Below are 27,565 nucleotides of genomic sequence, written 5' to 3'. Positions count from 1 at the left end.
CAAACTGATTAATCAGCAGGATAACAGAGAGGCGACTCTACTTGGTATGAGTGAGGTCTGTTCTTGTTGAAAGAGAGAAGCCCATAGAGTTCACTTTTATTCATTTTCCACCCTTACTTGTCAAAGTCACTTTAACTGGGCAATGACAGGGTAGTTTTAAATCTGACAGTAAGTCATGTATCATTGCTTTAGGAATTGTGAATATTTCAGACTTCTTTCATGCTTTCTGATAAAATTACTACTGTGAAGAAACTACATTTTGAAATTTCTAAATGCAGAGTTAGAGGAACAAAATAAACTAATAATTTTTCATCACTAAATTCTAATAGAAAGTGTTTAAATGCACTGCTGAAGTAAATGCCTCTCACTAGTCTTGCAGTGTAACGAGACTTCTTTCTGACAGCTTCTCTTTTGAGGAATTTCCCTCTCTTCTATAATAAATGAGATGCTAGAGACTAAAAATGTTAATACACCTCTCTCAGAATTTGTTTTCCCCCTTCCTTCAAGTTTTTATTTTGAAGATGTTCATACAAATAAAAATGCTGAAAAAACTGTATAAAGAATAACCATGTACCTTCCACCTAGATTCAACAATTAACAGTGCTATATTTACTTTACGTCTTTCTCCACACACACTATTTTTGGCTGAATCATTTGAAAATAAATACTTGAGTTAATGATTACTTAATTCCTGAGAACTTTAGCATGCATAACCCTAGAATAGAGATTTTCTCCAAGTAGCTTCAATACTATTATCCCTAAGAAAATTATCAATAATCAATTTCCTAATAATATATATATATATTCAGTACATTTTCTAATGCCCCCAACTTTTCCTAAAATGTCTTTACTGCTTTTCATTTTTCCCCCAAATCTCTTGCCAATGTATGATGGACTTGTGTGGCCCTGGGTAGTGTTATGTGCCCATTCAACATGCTAGTTCCCCAAGGAATGCCCGTCAGTCCCTGGGATACTCCACGATCATTAAAGAAAGCAACTTTCTGTTTCTACAGTTACCAGCTTAAGATCAATTTCTAAAGGTTTCAAGATTTCCTATGCCCTCCTTTTCTCTGACTCATTGTTCTATAGAAGTGTTCAAGATGTTCACAAAGGTGTTTTTGAAATGGAAGCAACAACAAACTGACTACAAGAACATCAGTTTTACCTCAAAAGTTCTCCTTATCTTTTCTTTCTTTTCATAAAAGCTTAGATCTGAGCAAATGCTGCTCCTCCAATCTACCAGAGGAAGCAAGCTTGGTAATCGTTAACAGACAATGGTGTGAGAACCTGTAGAAGCCTATTTGTAGTCTTGTAGCACCACGAACTCTTATGTTTTACTTTAACGTTGATGTGTAGAAGTTGGGTGGTAGAGTAACTATGGTGGAGACGGTGGTGGTGTGGTCAGGGTGGTGGTGGTAGTCCCAGTTTCAGATCCTTGCCTCAAAGCAAGTTTATATTCAGAAATATAAACTATAATTAGGTTTGATCAGAATCTCTCGGCACATGTTTTACAAAACAGCATAGCATCACTGATACCCAAGGAGTCTCCTTTCCCCTGCGATTTTGTAAGTTTTATGGGGTTTCCCTTGGGCATGGAAAATAAAAGGCATTTTTTTCACTTAGAAGTATTATCAATATACCCACTAATATCTCATTTCAATTGGAAAGATGAAGAGATCAAGATTACCATGCTAGGATAATAACCACAGCCAACCAAGCAGAAAATCTCAACCAATGTCTTCAAACATCTTATACCTAAGAGTTTAGTTTCATTATTTGAGACAACGTGCTTTCTCGAGTGCTAACATCCACATAAACTCATGACATGCTACTGCACTTATAACCATTTTACGAAGGGTTTTTTTGGTCTGACCAAACACTGAATAGCCACTGTATTCATCTCTGTAAGGCCTGCTTGCTAAGAATGTTCTAGAGTGTAAAGTAATAAAATATTGATTGTAGGTCCCTATGAAGTATAATGCACATCTGTATGTCCGGACGTCAGCATCTCCAGACATGTGGGAGTTCCAAAAGTCTGACTACCTATTTGTTCAACCTCTAACTTAGCTAAGTGACTATCACATATTCATCTGCTTCAATTCGCCTTCATTGTATAGTGAATAAAAAGTCCAGCATGATTTCACCAATTATTTACATTGTTTTTTTTTGTTTGTTTGTTTTGTTTTTTGAGACAGAGTCTCACTCTGTTGCCCGGGCTAGAGTGCCGTGGCGTCAGCCTAGCTCACAGCAACCTCAGACTCCTGGGCTCAAGCGATCCTTCTGCCTCAGCCTCCCGGGTAGCTGGGACTACAGGCATGCGCCACCATGCCCGCCTAATTTTTTTTCTATATATTTTTAGCTGTCCAATTAATTTCTTTCTATTTTTGGTAGAGACGGGATCTCGCTCTTGCTCAGGCTGGTCTCGAACTCCTGAGCTCAAACAATCCGCCAGCCTCGGCCTCCCAGAGTGCTAGGATTACAGACGTGAGCCACCGCGCCCGGCCACATTGTTTAAATATTATAAGCCACCTTCAAAATTAGGTTTATGGTCCAGAGTTTCATCCATCCTGAAATCACTACTGTGCATATTTAAAACCAGGTATTGTCTGTGTGTGTATAAAAATTATTCTAGCACCATCCTGAGCCACATGTAGCAGGACTATGTTGCTGGGACTTCTTATATCAAGCCAGTATCTATTTAACCACAATTATTGGAAAGAAAAAATTGCACAAACACCAAATGAATCTTGAGAGATTCTGTCAGAAAGCAAAATACTATCACATCTCACCACACTAACCTCCAAACCACCATCATGGGCAGTTTTGAAGCTAAAAGGAACAAAAACCATGACCAGTCTCATCTTTAACTACTCGTTCAAAACAATTCTAACAAAGTCCAAAAGACGTACATAGTCTGTTTAGCAAAATAAAACATCCATGTGGTTAATGTCAGCAACTTCAGCTACCAATGATTATTAACTCTCCATTAAAAAAAAATTTAAAATAGATTTGACCTAGAGATGAAAAGATATCTATGCTTTTTCTAGGACTTTCTGAGTTTCTCTCTGTAGAATTTTAGAACTCACCTGCAGAAGATAGGAATATTTCTGTTTATGGTAAAATTGATTTTTTTTCCTTTAACCACTAGTACCAGAAGATTTACAAATGCAAAAGCAAACATGCAGAAATGTATTTTTTATCACAGGACATAGAGCTTTATTCAGTCATACAAGTGAAAGTTTAACAATCAAAGAATATTTCAAAAAGAATGCATACCTGCTCTTTGGATGGCACAAGGAGTTCTTCAATCATCATGCTGTCCCGCGCATAGGAGCTTCTGTTCAAGGTGTAAGACCTATCCGAACTGAAGGAGCGGAGGCTGTTGTATTTACAGTTAACCATTCAACAGTGGTAGATGATGATGAGATGAATAAAAGAAAATTAATGCATGCAACTTTAAGAACAGGCAAGATGGCTAAAAATATCAATAAAAGTTGCTCTTGAAAGAACATCAAAAATAAAACCCCTTATATTCGAGGAAATGTCTTAAGTGTAGACAACCTCGTAATCAGGTTTTGTTTAAAATAAGGCCAATTTTGAGAAGATGAAATGCATGAAAACTTTGGATGTTTCACTATGAAGATGAACAACCATGACTCTAGATAATTGATAACTACAGACATTTTCTAGGGCAAGACCTAATGTTAGAGTCTCCTCTCTTTCTGAATGGACTTGTCTGCTGTCAATGGGTCTGTTTATAAGTCTTTGGGAGCTAGATATGGGTTTAACACTTCGAGAGCTCTGGTTTGCAGTTGTAACTCATGGAAACATCGAGAAGGAAGGAGTGTTATGATTATATTTTGCATGATCCTCTTGGCCATCTTCTTGGTCTTGAGGAAACATTCAAATTCCCTGTATGGCTATTTTGTCTTTCCTGCAAATATTTTGCCTTTCCTGGCCCTATTCTTGTCTTTCTCACTCCTTCTGCTGTTCTTCTTTCCAGCCTCTCTCAAATCCTCCATAGGTCCGTCTCAACTAAAACCCAGCAGACTAAAGGACTGTGGGAGAACAGCTCTGCCATTCACCCTGGTGGCCTTGCACATACCACATAGGTCATGCAGGCAAGGGCCGGGACTGCAGGTAATCTGAGTCCTGGCAAACATCCTGTGATCTTCCTGGAACACAGAGGATGGAGGCTCATGAGAAGCTACTGCAAGGTCATCTCCCACTCGTCTCCCTGTCTCACCTGGGAGTCTGTCACAAGATGGCTTTTCATCACCTCCTCTTTCTAATGAGGTACGAGGCATCCTGTCCTGCCCTCCTTGGAACAGAGATACAGAATGTAAAACTGCTTAGCTGATGTCTAGAACTGGCTCCTCAGCCATGGAGTATCCCATAACTAGCACTGCAGATGCCCAGCCCCTTTTGTTTTGGTGTTCTGTCCTTTTTGGTGTAGGGGACAAGGACCACAGGAAGTCAGCACCTTTCACGTCTTCTTTTAACTGCCTACGTAATTAGAAAACTGCCTGGATCTAAAAGTGGCTTGTTGTGTCTTTACCAGTTGAATCAGTCAGACCTTGGCTTTTGCCTTGCCTTGTGTGTGCCTGACAGGGAAAAGAACAAAGAAGTAGTAAATAAGAAATGATTCCTTGCTTTGCATAAGACGGTTTCTTTTCCCCATTGCCCACTATACTAACAATAACCCGAAAGTGGGTATTCTTATACCAAGATGCAAAGGTCCCTGATATTATGGGCATCATTCTGAGAGTCTACACAGATGGGTAGGTACATTCTTCTAGGATTAGAGCCTTAGCTTTCACTAGAATCTCATATGGACTTCTGATTCTAAAACAACCCTCATTCTACAGTCATTATTCAGTATACTCAGCAAATATTCACTAAACGGCTATTATAAGTATTACTCCTGCACAGAGGAGCTTATCTAGTAAGCCACGTGGCTCTGACCACTTGTGCAATCGGGACCTCTGTGGCCAATCATGTGACCTATTACTCTTCCTTTTTTTTTTCCCTCCCCATTGTAGTTGCAAGCATTTCTTTCAGTTACTCCTGTTTCTAGTTCCTTACTTTCTCCTAAATACAGTAGAAGCTTCCTAAGAGCAGGAATTTTCTAACTCAACACTGTCCAACAGAACTTTGTGCTATGATGGAGATGCCCTAAACCGGTGCTGTCCAATAACAGTGGCCACTGGCCACCCAGGCTACTGAGCACTTGAAGTGTGACTAGTATGGCTTAATCAAATTTAATATATTTAATTTTAACTTAAATAGTCATAGATGGCTAGTGGCTACACTGTTAGTGCAGCCTCTAAGTACTCAGGGCAATGTTCCCTTTTACTCCTGTGATGTGATTTGAGAGGCATTGGGAAGCTCCACTCTCTGCATTGGACATTCATTTCTTTAAATTATAGTTCCCACAGCATGATAGGTTAACAATGGTAGGATGTGCGACAGTTTTATGGTATAAGTGGACACTTAAAAGTTTTTAAAAAATAATTATGTATTCATTTTAATTCCAGTGTTTAAGTATATCCAAAACGTGTTGATACTTTTTAAACATCCCTTCCTTCTTTTAATTTGTATATGAGTGCCAACTGCAGAACAGAGCCCAGGAACTGGGAACTACCAACAGAAAGGCCTAAAGATGTCTTCATTTTACATAATGTCTAAAGTTCCTAATCCTAATCATTCCAGACCAATTTACATGAGACAGATGGCGCCCATTAAACCCATCAAGCTTCACTCGGAATCCTTAATACTTCGAGGTACTTTCAGCTACTAAAATTAGAGATTATTTGCATGGGGGTCTGGAAAACATTAAGTTGTTTTTAACTAAGGTCAACTATATTATTTGTAGCCATCAGTATACCCTAAGTGTTAAATACAGGAAGTGTTAGGAAAAACATGCCTCAGAATTCTAAAATTATACTAATATACCTAGCACAGCTCAAATAAAACAGCAACCAGCAAAAAACAGCCCACCCTTCAAATCAGGACTTGCTCTTTAAACCCAGCGAAATTTCTTTAGTTATTTCATGCACTATGCAAAATTTGTTAAGGGAAAGAAATTCCTCAAGTATTCAGTTAATTTTGCGTAAATAACATCTCTTTATTATGTATTACTTTCTTGCTAATTTTCTCAGAATCCCAATATTTTCACCGATTTTTCTAAAGCTGAGCAGAAAAACAAAAAAGCACAATGCAGCACATCACAGCACGGTCGCACATCACATCACAATGCTGAAGGAAACAAAAATGAGAAAATGAGCCAGGGAAGGGCAGAGGAACACTGTAAAAGTGCCAGGTCTTCTTACCTGATCTTGGGACTATTTTAAAGTATTTTTAGGAAAAAAAAAAAAAATAAGAGAAATAGAAAGCAAAAAATCAGACAGGGGAAAAAAGAAAAAAATATTATGGTTGAATGGATTACACATTTAATGTATTTCTTTTTAAATGTTACACTCAGAATATGTTACTTGGTAATGCTCTAACAATGTGCTTCAAACTTATTGGCTTTATAGATTTAAAAAAAAAAAATTTGCCTCTGAGCATAACATGAGTCGCCAATGTAAAAAAAATGAGTTACATATAATAGCAACAAATAATGGTGCAATCAAAATTAGAAATGTGAAAGCCTTGGAATTATTTTAAGAAAAAAAATTATGAGAGACAATATTCTGGTTTCATAGCTCACTGGATGTCAGCTGCTATACTTCTACATAAAAATGATTGGTTTGCAAAATGTATCATATTATCAGAAGAAGAGAAGGTAGGCAGTTATTGGATTACAAAAGCTATAAATCGCAAAATAGGATATAGACAAGATCTACAGGATCTTGAGATCCTTTGAGATTCTGTATATTTTCCGTTGTAACTTGTTGCTATCTGCGATGACCTGAAATACTGCATATTTTTTAAAAGCTATTTTTCCTCTTCCTGTTAATGACACCTGTTACAAAAAGATTTTAAGGCCTTTTATAAATGTATTTATAAAGCAAAAGTTGTACTAAGTTACAAGAGGTTCAAAATTCTATTAAAAAAAACTAGAAGAAAAACATGTACACTGGCCGCACCAATGACACTGAGAATAAACTCCAAGGTTTACTTTGTGGGAAGTGCCATTTACTATTAGACAATGAAACTTTTTACAACAGATCGTTAAACTATAGGAAAATGTCCTCAGGGCTCTGGCTTAGAAGGTTTAATTATTAGCTTTAAAATAACTTGACTGTCAGCAAACACACTGTTAATCCACACCAGAGCAAAAAAGCCTCCAAATTCTGGACAAGGTCCTGTGTCTTTCAACCAGTGGAAGAAAAGTTTGAGTCAAGGTTTTCCCATAGAAAAGTTTTTCGCTTTGGTTTTAAGGGCTGAATTTGCTTCTATTCCTGTGACTTTTGGTAAGTTACTGTTATACTACTAACATGTCCCTTGTAAACAAAATAATGGAATAGCTTTAGAAGAGCTACTCAAACACCTGGTAGACAATTTTAATAAACAAAATAATTTTTTTCAAGAATATTCTTTTAACTCTCAATCATGAATTACTCTTTTAATAACAAAGAGATAAGAGTGAACAATCTATACATATATTTCTTACTTATTGTCAAGTAAGGTTTTCTTTCAATATAGATCAAAACTTAATTTTGAAACATGGGACCCGGGTTGGTTCTCCCAGTTTTGTCAGTGAGCTCATTTATTACTATGCTTGAAGCATGACTGCAAAGTGGGGGAAAAAAAAGAACACACAATTAACATGTCCAATCACAAGAATTTAAGGACTGAAAACCACAAAATAGCAGAGCATGTATATTTGAGTCAAGAACACTTCACTAAATTCACATCCTCATCCAAAAAGCACATTTGGCAATAATATGAAAAATGAAAATGATTTTTGTTTATGACAGGTCATGGTTGTTTTCAATTTACTATGAAAAACAGCAACAATAAAGTACCTGGCAGAACGAGCTCCAAGACTAAAGCCCATGTAACCTTCAGCAGGCAGGGAATCGTCACCCAGTTCCTTAAGGTCCTGTGGCCCAAGATATTTGTCTGTGTCCCCCGTCATTGCATCTTCACCTGCAGGTGTACAGAGTAAGCCCCAGTCAGAAGCTTCCCTTCTGCGTATGTGTCAGGTACGGGGAAAATGGTTCCTCATCAGCAAATCACCCTTCATCTTCCCCATCCCCTGGATAATTTTTGTGACTGCCATTTAGAAGGAAAAGGTATAGGTAGAGGTTAGTACACAATTTCAAGAGTGAATTTAAGTAGCGGAAATAGCGCCTGGAGTTAAGTACCAACTTTAAAACATCGCCTCCTCCCCCTTCCTCTCCCTCAAGCCCCAGCTGACTGGAAAGGTGAGTGTGTGTTAGAATTGTTCTCACTTCACCCGCCATGAGGGCAGCTTGTTTGAATGGACATGGATTGCAACATAAGAGCCACCTCTTCATTACTGTTCTTGAAATAGTATGTGGGAAGGGAATAGACATTTTTCTTAACGGTTTTTCTCGCACACAGGATTTCAGTTTGGGGCTTATGTAAGAAACCAGCAAATTATTTATGTGAACTCTAACTGCTCAATTGGGGGAACCTTGGAACACATCAATTCTGAACTGTTTCTAAACCTATCAAATTAACCACTCAGCCCAGATGTTCCAGAGCATGGAGTCTACAAGGAAGGCAGCTCAGCCTTCTACAGAGATAATATGGGGGCTTCAGCAGTTTGAAAGGACTATATAAACTGCTCTTTAACTATCATACAAAGAGTTAATTACATAAAATGCTTTTACTAGCTACATATGCATAACATGACCTCACACGGAAAAACCACATTCCAAGTGTGACAGGGCAGGTTTTTCAATTGTCTTTCGCCTTCTGGGATGTTTCCCATCCTTCTCAAAAGGTAGCACAGGCTGTGGAAAAGTTCCTTCCCCTCACAGGCAAACTCTATCTCTCTTTCTGGACACCAGCTTGGCTGGCCGAAAGAGATTTCAAAAGTGAGGATGCTGTGCTTTGTCGAAGGTAAGTGATTCATCCGCCTCAGCTATATTTTCCAATTCCTTCATTCAGTACCGTTTACAATTTCCATTCATTTAAACTCAGGAAACCACAAGAGCTCAGCTTTTAAACTACCAATCAAGCCTAAAAATACACTGTCAACTACTGTTTTTGCAAATGTAAAAACTAAACAGATTAACTTTCCACTGCTACCCAGTACCAAGAGATTATTTTAAGTAACCATTTACAGCTGGCCTATTCGCACATTCACTGCAGCTGACACAAAAACAGCACACACCGAGCCCAACTCAAAGAAAGATCTTACTCTGTGGGAAAGCCATCTCCACCGGGCGGGGATGATCAAATGTTTTCCTGATGTTTCCAGGAATTCCTGAAGCAGTGATTTAGAATCAACCTCCAAAACCAGCCCAAGCGAACCAATCCCTGGGTTGTGTCCAGTCGCCTCACCACAGCTGCCGAGCTCCCCTCAGCATCTTGCTCTCCTCGTAGGCAACTGAGGAAGTACACATGTTTTCCCACTCATCAGAGTTCGAGGATTTTCAAAATTTCAGACCAAAAAAAAAAAAAAAATCTGGCAACCCTTAATTGAGATTAAGATCCTTTTGATCACTCTGCAGACATCCTTTTAAAGCTCCTTCTGATTGGATTAAAAGCTCCAGGGGCAAGCCTCCAGCAGGACCGAGTGGTGACCGGAATGCAAGCCCCTGAGTTATTTGCATGTAAATATGAGGACTGCTCTGGTGTAGACTTTCGGTAACTTGATACCAATGCTCGGTGCCTAACCGGGTAACCAAGACAGCCTCGAGTAGGCAGAGCGAGCGAGGTGCTACATTTAATTAGGAGGCCACTCTTCTCAAATATGAATGAAGAAACAGCCAGCCCAGGTAGAGGAAAAACAGAAGAAGAAAACAAAGAAGTGGCCCAGGCGGGGAGTGGCAGGGAGCTCCAGGCAAACTTTCAACTTTGTTCTCAGCTGGGAACACCCGGAGCCTCGGTTATTTATGGTCCCTGTCAGGTGGAAGGAGGGGAAAAAGGAGAGAGGGAGGGCCTGCCCTTGAGCTCAAGTTGTGAAACCCGGGCTGCGGGGAGCAGCTGTGATTACCTTAACTCTCCCACAAGCGCTTTGCAGCACACGAGGCGCCGCGGCTTTCCATCAAGAGTTTGAAGGGAGCGGAAGTGAGGCGAGCTGGAAAAAGCAACTGGGTGTCCTGCTTCATTTGGGGCACGAGTTCTTTCAACTCTCTAAAACACACTCAGAAGGACTGACTGGTTCTCCCTCCTGGAGAGGTCCCTGGAGAGAGAGCCAAGCCCAGGGAGCGCTGGGGTTGGCTGGAGAGATCTCTGTTGCCCCAGAGCAGGCAGCACGGAGGAGGTGGGTCTGTCGCTTTGCTGTTACATTGTTTCCTTCTCTCTCCACTCCTGGCCTCCCTTCTCTGCTGCTCCACCCTGTTTATGTTGGCAGTGGAGGGAAAAACTAGCCCCACTTCTGCATCCTCTCCCTGGGCCCCGGAGAGGCGATTTCAATCGCTTTTTTTTTTTTTTTTAGAAAAGCTGGAGAATTTGGCTGAAAACAGTCTTGCTGAAGTCAGTGGTGCGCAGCACGTCCTGTCTAGTGCATCTATCCCCTTGGAATGTTACCTAACTAGACAGGAATCTGAATCTGTGGAACTGATAAGATGGGGAACAAATTTGTTTCCTTGGATAAATGCATAAATGAATGAATACAGATATGGTTCATATAATATTGAGATGAGATGGCTGCTAGTGCTCTACTCTGATCAGCCTGGCTGTAATTAACGTCATAAATACACAGCAATGTAAGGGAAGCCACTTAGGTATAATGCCTGGAACATATTGAAAATACTCCTAAGCAGAGAATAATTTCTGATGGTGTAAAGAGTGGAAGAGGACGCCATGGTTAAAGAGGATAAATGTCTGAAGGTTCATCTGTTTTTCACCTCTGCATTTGGAATCCAAACTACTTAGTAAGGCCTCATCCAATGACTGTCATCCATTCAAACTTCGCAGTAAGGCCTATAATGCGATGTTGCTTCCCCTTAACTTCCTGGCAGCCTCAGCTCTGGCCACTCTTCCACACCCATCCTGCTCACCTGTTATACAGAATTATTTCAGTCCCTGGAATTTAAACTCTTTAGACTTTGAACCTTCACACAGAGTGTACTCTCTTGACGGACTCTTTCCCCCTCTTCTTCACCTGATGAATTTCTCCAATCTTTGACTTTTTCTAGAACCCCTCCCAGCCTCTGCTCAGCATCTTAAGTTAGGTGTCCCTCACGTAGGCATTTCTTATCAGACTGTACTGCCAGGAAAAACATCTGTCTAGTATCTTCCATTGGCCGGTGAGATCCCTTAGATTAGGAGCTGTATTTTTCCTGGGCCAGGCATATTGGAAGTGCCCCATAGTTTTTAGAATTCATGAATGGCTAATAAATAAAGGTTAGTTTTATTTTTTGTTTTTTAAAAAAAATCTACATGCCACAGCAACTTAGCACTATTTTCAAATATTAAGTTCGACGACTGATATACAGTAAAATTTCAATGAAAGTAACAGTTCCAGTTTCTTTACCCATCTTTACTAGACTTCAGAAACGGTCACTATGAAACCAAAAGAAGCCTGGGGTGGGGGTGGGAGTTGTCAATACATTTGGCCAAAGATTAATCAAAATAAAATAGCCTTATTACAAAATAAGTAATTATGCACTTACCATTTTAGAATGGTGAAAACATTTCTTAAAAGGCATGGAATTTAGAAATAAAGGCAATAGTGTTATTTTAATGCAGTTTTGCACAGTAGGTGCTCTGGGTTTAAATCCAAGCTCTACCATTTAGTGACTGGGTGACCTTTGAAACTCCATGTAACTACTCTGAGTCACAGTTCCAACCTCCACAAAACTGAGATAATAATTCTGCCTCTACCCTAAGACCTGGGCAGATTTAAATGAAATAATACACAAAATAAGGGCTTAATTAGCTGTGCTACTATTATTGTGTAACACAGCTTTCTTCAGTGCCCAAACATCTGATGCATGAACTCAAATATTAATATTAATAGTTAACATTTAAATTGCTGCTATTTATACTGGTGAAGGCAAAATCCAACCACAGTAAGTGATTCCTGCTCTCTACTAGCTAACACGAGGCCTAGCTCATCGTAAGTAATAAACAAATATTTGCTGATTGAATGAATAATACCAAAATTCGTTCTCCTTTCAATAAACAAAACATTCTGTAATTATTGTATAGTACAACACACTACTGTACCAAAGATTGGAAAAGAATGAGATGAATTGTATTTTGACTTGTTAACTGCCTCTAATTCACTACGTAATCCAAAAGGCATTCTGGATTCTTCAGAAGCGGCAGCTTCTGACTAATAGGTACTAGTGTGTGTGTATATGCCAAAAAAGGTAATTCTCTTAATGGATGACACTCATTCAGTATCAGATATATTTAGTCAAAAAATATATATTACCAAAAGCCATATACTTTCACTTACAAAGAAGTACTTGTGTAGGTTTATGTTTCCTAGAAGTGTTTGGTGCAGTAGAATTGTGTTACAGATAGGCTTCACTATTTTCTGGCAAAGAGGGTGTTGGTAGCTAGTCTTTAAACATGGCTTTGACCCCACTGCCAATGAACCATGTCTCCTTTTATTCACGCCCTTGTGGAGTGTCCTTACTTGAATCTGGGTTGGCTAGAGTTTTGAACAATAAAATTCAGGGAAAGTGATTTCGCAAGACTGAGTTTGAGCTCAAAGAAATCTTTCAGATTCCCTCAGTCTCTTAAAATAGTTATTCGGGGGAAACCGGACCCAATGTTAAAAAATCTGACTACCATAAGACCACCATGTTATAAGGAAGCTCAAGGTAACCACATGGAGAGGCTGTTTAGAGTGAGAGCAAGAGTTGTTCACTGGCCCTCAGCTGTTTCAGCCATCCTAGCTGAGATGTCAGACCTTTGAATGAAGACACCATTTGGACATCCAGGCTTGTAACTCCTGCCTCAGCTGCTATTTGGCTGCAATCGCGAAAGCGCTCAAGAGCCCAGCTGAGCCCAGTTAACTCATAGAACCTTGAGAGATAATAATACATTAAACTGCTGAGTTTAGAGGGGGTTGTTACTTTTGTAATAGGTAACAGAAACAGAGAGGATGAGAGATGACAAGGTCCAAAGGTAAGCCAAAGAGGTCACAGACTGGTTGCCTAATGTATCCCTAATAAATTAGAGTTAGCTCTGTAGTGCATTATATGATTAGTGCAGACAAAGTCCAGGAGAAGTACTGTGGCAAATGCCACTAGAGAAGGCTTCATCTATTTATCAATACATAAGGTATTGACTTTATGCCTTTCAGAACTTTTGCTTTGAACACTGACATTCTTATTGTTAATCTGTGTCAATAAAATATTAGAGCCTGAAGAATGTTTTTAAAAGAACACAAAACTCCCCAAATCTACCTGATCCCACCATTAACCAAATAATAAAAGCTATTTGGAAGCATTTCACTTCAATTTCTCAGCTATCCCCTCTTCCTAGTCCTCACTATAGCATGACTAGGCTAAGAAAAGAGATCTCCTATACCATAATCAACCATTCCGAGATTCATAAACTTTGACCACCAAGAAAACAATACAAAATAGAATCAGGAACAAAGGAGAAAAATAAGAGAATATACTAATTATCAGGGCTGTGGTGGGACAAACAGGTTTATTCTCTTTCATTTTTAGATTTTCAATGGTCCAGCACATGGTATAATCAACTCAACATTCTTGCAATCTTTCATTATGCCCACTAATGACCCTTTTTGATGCTAAATAAAGGAAACAGTTCTTGGCCTAATATTTAAAATTTTAAAGTGTTTTTGTGTTTGCTTGTGTGCTCTCTCTCTAGGTAATTTTTTTCTAATCTTTTGCTACCTTAAGAGCATCACCAAGGAATACTTTTGTTGCTTTTCCAGGGATTGAAAGGTGCTTTCTCATTTGGCTGGAGACTTGAATTAGAGAGAAAGTTCCTTAAGATAATGATACCAAATTGTATTGTTAAAAACTTTGCTCCAAGTGGTCAATTCTTCTGCTGTGAAATGTAGACTTTCCCCAAGATATGTATTTTGTAATATTATAAAGTTGAAATTGATAGTACAAAACACCTCCAAATGAATTAGTAGTATAAAACCTCCAAATTACATGGGATTTTTAAAAAAAGTTAGATTAGAAAGAATAATAAAGAACATAGTCTCTATAGTCTAATGATTTATAGAAGCTTGTTTCTTAATAGAACTCAGCAGGTAGTCTTATACACAAGCAGTTAATGATCCAACTTAGAAGACTTTACTGTTGCTTATTCTTAAAAAAAAATGATTGTTTTAAATCATGTAGCAAAGAGAGGAAATGAAAACTATTGGGAAAATAAATCCTTTAACCATTTACAGTCTGTATTACAGAACAGTAGAATAAGATCACAACATTCTAATTAACACTAGTATTTACTGAGCATTTACTATGTTCTAGGCACTGTTCGTTGCTTTATATGTATTATCTCATTTAATTCTCACCATCTTATAAAATAGATATATCTCCATTTCAAGATATAGAAAATACAGTTTTAGTGGTGGAATAAATAATCCAAGATCACTTAGAATATAGAGAAAATAAGATTCAAAACAGTTGATTTGACCATAGAGCCCTACTTCTAATGGCTGCGGTGTGCTGGTCATAGAAAACTTAGAATACTATTGGATGAATACTACAAGAAATTGGTAACCAAAATGTAAGTGCCACAAGGCCTGGGGTTTTTGTTTTGTTCTATATCCATTGCCCAGAACAGTGCCTGGCACACAGTAGGTGCTCAGTAAATGTATGGAAGGAATGAAAGATTAGTGATTGCCTTTGAAGATGGGAACTGCAGTACTGGGGCAAGGAGGAGGGAGACTTACTTTTCACTGTAAACTCTTGTACCTTGGGAATTTTGTACCATGTGCATCTATCACCTATTCAAAAAATGAATAAAATTAACAAAAGAAAACAAAATACAGGGACTGCAGATAAGTCACATAGGCTGTGCATTCCGTCCACCAGAAACAGTATTAGGACATATATAAGTCTGCCAAGCAGATGTTAGGATGTGTTTGTGCACCAGTGGATACCCAGCACACAGGGAGAGGAAACTCAGTGTTTCACGATATCCTATCTTACTTGCCTCGTTAAGAGATGGAATTGATGAAGAGAAATAACAAGGCAGGAAGAAGGAGATGCACATTATCTATGTGGTACTTCTGGTAGCTTCCCAATGTTCTAAAGCAGTGGTTCTGAACCTGTAGTGTGCATCAGAATCACCTGAAAATTTATATTTCTAACACATTCCCAAGTGAATCTGACGCAGCCGGTGCAGGGCCACACCTTGAGAACTACTGGTCTAAAAGATCCTTATAAATAAATGTTATCTAATGGTAGGATTAACTGTACAGAATTAAATATCTATTTTCCAGGTGGGTATTACTAGAATAACTAAAATATCAGCTTCAGCAACTGAATTCAATTAATTGAGGGCAGTGTTTCTCAAAGTTCGACATACTTGTATCACCTGGGGACCTTGTTAAAATGCAGATACTAATTCCATCGGTCTAGGGCAGATCCCGAGTTTCTGCATGTGGAATAGGCCCTCAGGTGACTGCAATATTTCTGGTCTGCAAACTACATTGAGAGTGAGATGGTAGACGCAACTATTTATTGTTTCCAATAAAGAAGCTAAGACCAGGACACAAATATTTAATGATATTTAATAATGCAAATATTTAATAACAATGCAATTATTGTACTGCTACTCCTGCCAGCTGCTATTTGTTTAGTGCTTTCTGCATGCTAGGCACTGTGCATCTCACTTAATCCTCAACCCTGTGAAGCAGGTACCACGATTTTCTTTTTATGGATGAAGAAACACATTCAGAGAAGTTAACTTCTTTTTCAAAACTCACCTGTCAAGTCACTGGCAGAGTCTGGGTTAGAACCCATGCAGTCAGGTTGCAGAACCCAAACTCTTAACCACCACGCCACAATGGCAGAAGGTGAGCAAGAGATATTACAGCCAAAATGTGGTCATATTTGATTGAGGAGATGCGGCAGAGGCTGAGTGGAGGGTGTGTGGGCTAAGATAGGTGGAGCGGAGTGGAAATGCGAAGTCAGCCATTCCCAGCCAGAGACACAAGCATAATAGGCAAAGCACGGGAATGCCCTGAGAACAGCCAGCTTTACTGAAGTGACAGGCAAATGAGTCACAGGACATAAGTCCATATTTTTAGGGCCTTTGAAATTGGATTATAGAATGACAATTGCCATCCAAGTGACAGGCAACATATATCTATCAGTGGGTGGAAATGCAATTACTTTGTTGACTCACTTTTTTTTTTTAAACTGAAGACCCAAACTCTCCAAGCCCTCCTTCACCCTCTCATTCTCTCTTGCCCTAATTCTAATCCCATAGCAGCGAGCAGGATGCACAGTCGTATCCACATGACAAAAAAAGAGTGGCTGCCATTGACTGGGCACTTACTGTATGCCAGTCCTATTCTAAATGCGTCACGCATGCTGTTTCTTTTCATCTTCATGGCAGCTCTAACCCTTAAAAGGGGTTCATAATGAGAAATAAGATCCACTATATTTTATTTTCTGAAGGTTCAAATAAGGGACATAAAAATACAGATAGCTTTGAAGATAACATACTTTTCATCAACTCAAAACCTTAACAAAATGATATCTCACCCAACATTCAGACAATAAATTTCAGCTTAGAGAATCTAAATGACTATTATTTGCTCGCACGACTTTTCCTTTGATCTCCTGATAGTCTTATTTTCAAAAAAGCAAGGAAGCAGGAAGGAAAGGAATATGGTAGGGTTAGGACCCTGATCGACTCAAACTTGGAGTCTAAAAGTCTAATTCTATCCTAGAGTTACACAATAGTTACTGAGAAAGTTCCTTAGATTCCAGATCTGCATGTATTTCTCCTTTCATTCTGCAGTTTGGAGCAAGAGCTTGTGTTAAGCAAGGTTTCCTGTGAATATTCTCAGAGGCGGTAAGAGGCAGGAGGATGTGCGGAGGATGGAATTGTGCCATCTACGTCAGGAGGTTCACGCGTGCAGTCCAGGCGCTTCTGTGTCAGGCTGGACGACCAGGGAGGTGCTGTAAGCCCAGCTCACCACTCCCGTAGCTCTGGCATGGCTGGAGGCTCAGAGAGAAGCTGGCAGCCCCACGTTCAAGGTAAAGAATAGAGTGAGCCTCCCCGCTGCCTCCTTCACCCTCCACCTGTCCCCTCAGTTAGGAATGAGCAGATGATGGCGGAGTCTTCACTTTAACCCTTTCTTTGCCATCATCTCCTGGCAGCAGTAGTTGCTCTTTCACAATATAAACCAAGTGTCGGAATATAATATTTTCCTGATTTCCTTCTCAAAATGCGTGACAACTATAGGGTTAAGTTGAGAAAATGGTTAAATGAGCAAAGGGTGAAATATGTGACCTTAAGAAGGCTGAAGAAGAATGTTCTCAGTTTAAGGGATTCATGTGTCTCATGAGGGAGGCCCCTGCTGCATTCTTCTTTCCTGTCTCTAGCTCTAGGTGCTCATTGCAGGTGGCCAAAAAAGAGTCAGGCTTGAATGACAAAGTTTGCACACCTCTTAAACAACAACAACAAATTGCTGTTATTCCACAGGAACAAATGACTCTTTCTGCTTAGGCTTTTTTTTTTTTTTAAGAGTACAAACTCAATTGGAAAACATTATTCTGTTCTTTGGAGCTAGATGTGCTTCTTTTTAAAAACTGCGTAGCAGCTTACTGCTCCTTAATCCAGGCTAGATATAGTTTCTAAAGTAAGTATGCATGACTCAGTGTTGGAACTCTTCCAGATGTAGCAATGAAAAACGTCCTCTGTGATCTTGGCTGGGTTAATAAACAAACCCATCCAAGAAAAGAAAGAGAATTCACGCCTTTCCTGTGAAGAGGTAGAAAAAGAAAATGTTGGGACGGACAGTATAATTTTTTCATATTCTTATCAATATACTCCTTAACCCTGATGGAGAAATTCCCCTTTAGTCCTCTAACTAGGATTAGACACTACACTGACTTGGTCAAATGAGCACCTAAGTCTAAAGAGAAAATACAGACAGAAAGGAGTACAAGATTACTTACACTGTTCTCATTATCTAAAATCTATGCCACTTGTAAAGAAGACTAGACAATGAATTAATTACTAGCCACAAACTAGCCCTGTGAAATCAGGCACAAAAATGTTGGTTCCTACTGGCAGAGAAATTAGCTAAATTCAAGGTGGCAGGGTCATGCCAACTGGTCCTTTCTTCTATTCCTTTTTTCTTAGCTACCTGTCTAGCCTCAACCCCAAATCCAGACCTCCTTAGTCTCAGCTCTTCATTATCTATGCATAAAGACCATGTATACAATACAGGAACACATTCACTGTTCCCACGTATAAGAAGTACCAGGCTCGGCTACACTTTGTAGGCAAGGATTTGGCCTCTTCTTTCTCTTATATTCAAATTGCCCATCATTGTGCTGGGCAGTAAACACTTATTGGTTTGTTTTATATTTCCAACCTATGCCCCAAAGATGCATACATAAAAGGTAAAGACATAGCAGGGCCTGTTCTCAGTTCTCATCCTCACTGAGGTCTGGCCCAGGCAATCAGACCACCCCTCCCCATCTGTAACGTCTTCCCTTGGTTTTTCTAACTCCTCTTGCTCCCAGCTCTGCGCCCACCACCCTGCCTTCACGTTGCCCCTTTGTTCTCAATGTTGATGTTGCCTGAGTTCCCCTTCTACTCTCTTTTCTCTGTAGGAAGGATCCTAATGTGAGGGGGCAGGGCCCAAAGGGTGGTCGGACTTGGACCTACTTTCACAGGAAGCAGGTCAGACTTTTCAAGTGGATGGACAGGGACAGATATAATTTAGAGGGAAGACAAGCATGTTCAAAATTACCACTTGTTTTGGGCAAATGAAAAAAAAAACCCAGCCTGTTGTCTGCAGTAAATAAGCACACGTAATTCCCTGCCATCCTTCAACATTCCACAGGCTGTCCCAGCTGCTCTTTGTGTCACAGCTTCTTTGGGGAAAAGAACGCACTTGCTGTCTGACCTTCCTCACCTGCACTAGAACTCCTCTATTCTGTGTCCACATCCACATTATGGACGGACGTGGCAGCTGCCAAGGTCACCAAGAGCTCCTGTATCACTTGTGTTCATTTGATTAGAGCTTTTCAGGGAAGTTTCTCCCGTGGCTCCATCAGAACCCACTCCTCAGCGTGTTGCCCTCCCTCCCTTACCACTCCTGCAATCCTTCATCGTTCCTCTTCCTGTTAAATGTCAGTGTGCTCAGAGTCTTCTAGAACTGCTTCTCTTCCTCCCTGTGTCCTGCTCTGGTGACCCCATCTGGGCCGGCGCCTGGCACCTCCACCCTGGGCGGCGCTCCCCGGGGAGGCCGTGCTCTCCTGTCTCTGGCACTTTGACCAAAGACTTTAGTGAGCTCGGAGCATCCCTTTCCCATTCCCACCCTTCTACTGCCGCAAGATTTCTGCTTGTCCAAATTCTATCTATTCTTTAAAATGCTTTTCAAGTTCCTTCTTGAGGCCCTTGGTAATCTCCCTGTCTTTTGTTATTTCCCTTACTCTATTCTTCCCTACTTATGGTATCTCATGGAGTAGAAAGTCTAAGCAAAAACCCTAAATTCAAATTTCAGTTTCTTTGTGTGAACCTGAACAAATATCTTGAACTCTTGGAGCCTGAGTCCTTGATGTAAATTAGGACTAATACTTTAAATTAGGGCTTTAAATTGGGACTCAATGTAAACTGAGAATAAAAATAGTAGTGATAATGCTCTCAAGTACTCTGAGAGAATTAACAAGATAAAGTACCAAGTAACTAGCCTTTACTGAGATCTTACCACATGCCAAATTCTGAACCCTTTGTGTGTATATATATTTCATTTAAACTTAGTCATCCAACAGTTATGGGGCTCTTATCTAAATTACCAGACAACATCTGTGTTAGAATAGAGGTTAAATACAAGGATCAGACAATCCTTGTACAGCACTGACTTATTGTATGGCTCAATCAAGGTCTGTATCCTTGCTGAGACATATTTTCCACATCTATAAAATGCAAATTACAATGGCTCCAACGTAGAGGATCACTGTGAGGGTTAAATGACATAACGCATAAAATGTATATAGCTTAATGCCTAGCACATAGAAGGGCTCAGTAAATGGTAAGTTCTTTGTTTTTGATGGTGAGAGCATTCATTTATCTGGAACCCTGAGCGGGGACAGAGACGCAGGTAAATGTGTTGAGGTAAGCCAGTAGATGCATGCATTCGTGAATCAGGGCACATGCACATATGTCCTAAGAGCTATGATAGTGACCAGCACAACTCTGATCCTGGAGCTAACAGTCTCGTTTGAAAGAAAATAGACAAAATTAATCAAGAGTTGGCAAACTACAACCCACGGGCTAAATCCAGTCTCTTGCCTATTTTTGTAACTAAGCTTTATTGTCACACAGCCATGCCCCCGTTTTGTTTTGGTATTGTCTCCGGCTGCTTTTGCACTACAAAGGCAGCGATGAGTGCATGTGACAGAGACCCATATGGCTTGAACATTCGAAAATATTTACCACTGGCCCTTTATGGAAAAATGTCTGCTGACCCCTGAAATGAATGACCGATCAGATGAGATGAATATTAGGAAGAAATCAAAAAACATCACTGAAGGAAGAATGGAAAGGAGGTAGCCAGGAGCCATATCATGCAGGACTTATCAACCACAGTAAGGGACTGAAATTATTCTAAATGCAATGTAAAGCCTTGGGAAGATTTGATTTTGCATTTGTACTGCCTTGCGGTTATGTTTGTATTATTTGGGGGACAATGTTACTTTTATTATGACATACAGCAACCACACAGATGAGTACATAAGATGTAAATGTACATTTTAACAAATTGTTATATTAATAAAATAAACACCATCCAGGTCAAGACACAGAACACCGTTAGAACCTCAGAAGATTCCTGCATCCCTTATCCCAATCATGGCCCCCTTTTTCCTCCCCAAGGTAATACTTCCTTCAAATTCTTTTGGTTTTCTTTAGAAAATTATCTCACTATCTAATTCTACAATCTTAGTTTATTGTCATTTGGTTTTGATAAGTCCTATTGTCTCCACACAACCTACAACTTAGGAATTATACTCCTGGGTCTACACCCTACAGAAATGTGTGCATGTGTGTACCAGTAGACATAGATAAGAAGGTGTGTGGCAGCTTTGTTTGCAACAGCCCCAAACTGGAAACAACCCACATTTCCATCAACAGTACAGTGGATAGCTTAATTATGATGCAAGCATACAGTGGAATGTTATACAGAAATGAAAATGAATGAACTACAATTATGTGAAACAGCATAAATGAATCTTGAAATCATAACTGCAAGCTTGGATGGGTTTTAAGCTGGGGAGTGGAATAACATGATGCAATTTATATGTTAACAGGATTACTATGGATGCAGTGCGGAAAGCTGAGTCCACTGGGTAAGAGTAGAGGTGGAGCCCTCTGCGGAGGCTCCTGCAGTATTCCACATGAGAGATGCTAGGGGCTGGATTGGGGTGGTGACAGTGGAGATGGAAAAAAGAGGGATTTGAGATGCATCCTGGAAGGAGGACTGGCAAGAGCTGCTGACGGACTGGACAGGAGCAGTATGAAAAAGGAGACTGCATGAAACTCACAGGTTTTGGCTTGGGTGATAAGAGCCATATACTGAGATAGGGAAGGGTAGAAAGAAACACTGTTTCGGAGAAGTATATTTGGATCTGAATTAAGAAATTTGTGAGTTTGCAACTGTTATGTACCCATAAATCTAAATAGAAATATACATATCTGGGTAAGTGGATAGTATGGGTGAAAATCAAATTCGAGTTCCAAAGATAGGAAATCAATGATGGAATAGATCCTGCTTTAGAATAAAGGCCTGTGTCCTAGTCCATAGATCTTTTTGTTTAGCTGGAAAATCTTTTAAATTCATCAACCATCCTATGAGATGCAGATATGCCTTGGGGGAGCCATTATAAAGCTATATGTTAATTCAAGACATAGCCTAGGACTGTCTCAGTAAAAAGGGTTTAGGGGAAGGAAAAAGTAGCATGGTAGGCAAATCTTAATTTTTCCTGTTCTCAGATACCTACAAAACTATCTTTCCCTGGAGTCTCCCTTCATTTTGATAAACTGACCAAACATGTATTGAAGATCTGTGTGCCAAGTACTGTGCTAGGTTCTGGGGGTAAAACAGAGAATAAGATTTGGTCTCTGAAATGTGGCATATGCATACCATGGAATACTACTCAGCCATAAAAAAGGTGAACTAATACCTCTTGTATTAACCTGGATGGAAGTGGAGACCATTCTTCTAAGTGAAGTATCAAAAGAATGGAAAACCAAACACCACATGTACTCATCATTAAATTGAAACTAATCAATCAACACTTATGTGCACATATGGAAATAACATTCATCGGACATCAAGCAGGTGGGAAGGGGTGGAAGGGACGGGTAAATTCACACCTATCAGATACAATGCACACTATCTGGGGGATGGGCACACTTATAACTTTGACTCAAACGTTACAAAAGCAATTTCATAACCAAAATGTTTGCATTTATGTAACACAAAATGTTCATAATATTCAGAAAGAAGATTTTCAAAAAAAGATTTGGTCTCTGTTTCTGGTATTTCAAAATCCACTTTGATTTTATTGCTGAGAGATGCATGTAATTACATAATGGCTATTTGAAAGGTCAATTGTATGCAAGAAAATCTCAGGCAAAAGGCTAAATTATATGACTTAAGAGGTACTTGTAAAATGATAAAATTTCAGGTGAAGAATGATTTCTGCTGCTGCTAAGAACAACAATGACATAATAGTAACCACCCGGCTGAATCACCGGAGGGCAAGCTAATCTCCTCGGCCTCTTTCCAGCTCTATTAAGCTAATAACATAATAGTCCCATTTATTTATTAGGATGATTAGGAGATAAGGATAGCAGGATAGTCCTAGGCATTTGAGGAGAAGAGAGCCTAAAGGGTATTTTCCTGGTGCTTTTCTAGAGATCTAGCTTCATATTTCTCAAAGTAATATCTCCTACTTTTTTGAGTTTTGGATTGTATCGCATCAAATTCTACTTATTCTGTTCTAATTGAGAATACTCTGATGTGTTTACTATAACTACTTGCTTTGAGTTCTTAAAATGTATCCAAAATTATGTTTATATTTATTTTCCTTGAATTTTTATCTTGGTCTGCATATTTCTTTTGCCACAACAGTCAGAGGAAGGTATAAAATTTCTGCTGCAGTCTCATCAAGGTCTTTAAAAAATAATTATCATTACCTTGTGATAATTTCCAAGAGCATGATTTGTTCCTTTTCCTAAACACATACTTTTTTTTTTTGAAGCTGACAAAAAAAATATGCATTCTTGGGTTCTGTATATAAGAAAACAGATCGAGTCCGAGTAGCAATGAGAGAGATGATCTAAAACCAGAGTCAGATGTGTTCTCTTGATCAGTTCTGCCACTAACTTGGTTGGAAAGGCCACTCAGTGTGTACTTGGGCCTTCCTTGCCCGTCAGTATCATGGCAGGAATGCGCTTACACGATCCCAACCTGCCCCGTCAGTTCTTTGAAATCTGTGGATTTTAATTTGCTGTGGCTTCCACTGGCTACCAGATCTGGCACAAAGCTGAGCTAAGCATAACTCTTCTCACTCCTCTGGTCACTCTATTATCTGCTGAAATTTTAGCGTTTTATCATATCTCAAACTTACACCTACTTGAAAATGATATCTACCACATGTATACTTAGCTTCTTACTTTTTTCTTTTAATATTTAGTGTCTGCATTTGATTCAGAAAGAGATTTTTCAGTCCTATCAAATTTATAAGTAGCTAAGAATTAGATAATTCTTCTCAGCAAGAGTTTGTTGCCTCCAGCTGTTGTCTCATAAACCTGTTCAGCAGAGTCATATTTCATAGAACTGGCGTTTGGGTTTTACTTTGCAAGGCTTAATTCCCTTTTTCATTATGTCCTATCATTAGTTCTTTTAATCTGTAATGATACCCCAATCCATTAGAATTCTGCAAGCTAAAATAACATTTTGTACATTTTTTTCAATATATAAAATACAGTTTATAGGAATTTACAACTGAAGATCAGAGTTGAACCAAAGCCACTGTGAAATCCTCTGGGAGGGGAACCCAAACTAGAAGACAACTTGAACCTTAATCTCAATTTTCTTCCTCTCTCTCCCCGCTCTTTCTTACTCCCCTTTCTCTTTCTTCTTCCTTCTTTCATTTCTTCCTTCATTCTTTCTTCCCTCTTCCTCCTCACATTCTCTTTTTCTCTCTCTCATATTTTCTTCCTTGTTAATTACAATTACAAAACACAAGAATCAAACTGGCACTAGAACCAAGATATTAATTTTGTGTGTATATTAATGTTATATACATGTAATAGACATTTTCTGGGACAGAAGACTGTGGGACAGTAAGGTATCTACAAATTCGTCTGGTCCTCTAAGGAGTTCTGTTTGTCCCCACATGCATAATGCTTGAGCTTAAAAACCTGCCTTTGCTTCAAAATCTCCTTTCCTTCCACTGCTCTATTTTACTGATACTTTAACTTTCACTCTACTTTGTATCTTGGCTCCATTGTTCCCCTAGGTCATTAAATGATACCATTGTCTAGACTTGCTTTCCTTAATTTTTTAAAGAAATTAATCTAAGCACTCTTTTACTTGTACTAATTTCTCATGGTAAGCCAAAGAAAGAGGAAAAAGAGAGGGAGAAAGCAAAAAAGAAAAAGGAAAAGAGAAAGAAAAGAGAGGCTACTTCGTCATTGCTCCCTTAATATTTACTCTATTTGTATAATTTAGGACTAACATTTTATTTTCCCATATTACAAACTTATTCTTCTTTCTTGGGATAAACTGGCAGCATATATTGCTTATTATTTGTACTTGCTTTTCAAAGCTGCTGATACACTTAGTACCCTGGGACACCAGTGAGATGATCTCTCACCAGTTCTCATAGACAGCTATATTTACGACATGCCTATGGGTTCATGGAAATGAACATTTGCCACAGCTGCATTAGAGCTTACTCAAATGGGCAGCACTAAATCCAACTAAAGTGACAATCAAAGCTCTGCCAAACTATGAGGCAAATGAGTCAGAAGTTAAAACTATCATTAAAGTTGTAGGAGTTCTTTTGAATTAAAATTTCAAAATGATGTGTTTTGGGATTTGCAGTAATTAGAAATGCTAATTTATGCAGCAGAGAGCAACATAAATACATGATAGGGCAAATGTGGCTTACCAGAGCTCTTCTAAGCACAATTTAGGAACTTTAGCTGACATTAATATTAATATGAGTCACATTAAATGTATACTATAATCTCGAACATATCTTAATCTCTAATAATACCTTTTTAATATCTTCCAGAGAGAAAGCAAAAGCCCTGCTATACTTTGATTAGACTACACCTAGAATATAGTATTCAGTTCTGGCCATCTCAATCTGAAATGGATATAGACATGCTGAAATGTGCACACAGGAGTGACCAGGTTGGTGAGGGGAGCAGTAGGAGGAGGTGGCAATGATATGCCTGGAGATTTAAAAAGAAAAAACAAGACTAAGAAAAAAATAGAAAAAGTATTTTCAAATGTCTGAAGGATTGTCATATGGAAGCAGATTTTGCTCTAAATACTATTTAGAACCTAGTCCCCTCATGAACTTGACCAAATATATTACAGCCTGAATCAATGAGTAGAAGCTACAGAAAGCTCAATGAAATCAAGAATTTTTAAAGACAGAGTTGTCCAAAATGCACTAGGCATTTTGGAAATTAGGGAATTCCTATTATTTGAGGCATGTGGGCAAAGGTCTCCTAACCAGATGAGATTCCAAGAGTACAAGATTGTTCAGATTGAGTGACCTTTATGGAATCCTTTTCGGTGTAGAAGATGGCGGATGAAAAAAGCCGCCAGTCAGAGTGTCTCTGCAAAAAAGACAAATTTTAGAAGAAAGAGAAAAAAATAAACTAGCAGAGAAACATAGATCGGGTGAGGGTCAGAAGGAAGGGTGCCTGAAACTACAGGAGACTCCACGGGAAGACGCTGCAGCGGAGAACTGGAAGGAGAAAGGTCCTGAGAGGTTTGGAGACCAGCGACAAGGGTAGGTGGAGCGGTTAACTTCCCCCTCCCTTGCATCTCGGACTGTTGGTGGGCTCCTGAGCAGTTGGAGAGACCTGCCGACAACAGCCCAGAGACGGCTGCCGCCAGTCAGCAGTGGCCTCCTGTGGACATGGCGCTTGGCTCCCAGCTCCCTCGGGGCACCTCCCCGCGCTCAGACCCGAGCCTAGCGGCAGACGCCATAGTGCTCCATTCTCTCCTTCCCCCTCCCTACGTGTGGGTACCCAGAGAGACAATTTAGCCATCACATGGAGGCATCTCCAAGGAACGGGACCTTCCCTTTTGGGGCCATACAGCAGACTGAGGGGTACTCAGACTGCAAGCTCCCTACCCGCCAGCCCTCCCAGGTGCTGCATGCCTGGGGACTCCAGGAGAGTGGGGAAAATCCCGAGGTGGAGTGAAATTGATCCAGCTTGGGCACCCTGTAGGTGATTTAAGACCAGCACCCCTCCCCCTGGCAGGGTCAGGGATTGATCTCCAGGACCAGGGGACAGGCCTGCAGACCAGACCCCATACACCCAGGTCAGGATCGTACTGCCCTGGGGCACAGAAGGGAGATCTGTGAAGAGCTTACTGAGGAGTGTGCGCCTTCAGGGACAGATCAGCGTGCCGGAGCGGCAACCCTCCTTCCAAAAGAGGGCTGTGCACCCAACTCAGGCTGCGATCCTGGGTAGGGAACCTCCCGGCCCACATCACAGCCAGGGGAGATCCATCGGCCTGAGGTCCTGCTTGCTGGCAGAGGCCTGGGAGAGGCCACGGAGAGGGGCAGGGTGGAGGGGAGCAAGACCTGCTCCAGAATGCAAGTCTCGGACAGCCCCACCCCCCAAGCCCAGACTTTCAGTTGAGTGGAGCCACTTCAGCCCCTCCTGGCAGCTTTGCATAGAAGCAAAGAACAGACCTTTGACCCCTGCTAACAGCAGTTGTGGAGCCTGAGGGCAGGCTTACCCAACCCAGCCCCACACAGACTCACTCCCGAACCTGCCCCCACTGAGGTGGAGAATAAGGACACACCTGGAAGTCCCAGGGCTCCACCCACCACCCGAGGCACAAGAGGGCCTCTTTAGAGGAACAAGAGCTGGCTACAGGACCCAAAAACAGCACTGCAGCTTGCTCTTCCCAGCAAGTGCCACCTACTGACAGGGAGGTCATCCTGCACACCCTTTTACTGCATCTACTGATTCATCATAAAGGGTGTGGTCAAATCTCACCCACAAACACCACCTA

At 40.1% G+C, this 27,565-nt stretch overlaps 1 protein-coding gene across 2 annotated transcripts in view; it reads right to left on the bottom strand.

Annotated features, from left to right (window-relative positions):
• ANK3 (ankyrin 3, node of Ranvier (ankyrin G)) overlaps positions 1–27,565 on the bottom strand; it is a 515,090-nt gene that overhangs the window by 92,808 nt on the left and 394,717 nt on the right. Inside the window, exons 24-26 of one of the 2 annotated variants that reach the window (XM_012657562.1) lie at positions 14,987–15,040; positions 7,974–8,097; positions 3,277–3,379 (exon numbers count right to left, since the gene is read on the bottom strand). In XM_012657562.1, the coding sequence (XP_012513016.1) occupies positions 3,277–3,379; positions 7,974–8,097; positions 14,987–15,040 (281 nt within the window). The remainder of the gene's footprint in view (positions 1–3,276; positions 3,380–7,973; positions 8,098–14,986; positions 15,041–27,565) is intronic. The other variant, XM_012657554.1, reaches the window with a different exon arrangement.

Source organism: Propithecus coquereli, unplaced genomic scaffold (genome assembly GCF_000956105.1).
Source record: "Propithecus coquereli isolate 6110/MARCELLA unplaced genomic scaffold, Pcoq_1.0 Scaffold115, whole genome shotgun sequence".
Classification (NCBI taxonomy): Eukaryota; Metazoa; Chordata; class Mammalia; order Primates; family Indriidae; genus Propithecus; species Propithecus coquereli.
This window is presented reverse-complemented; position numbering and strand designations above follow the sequence as displayed.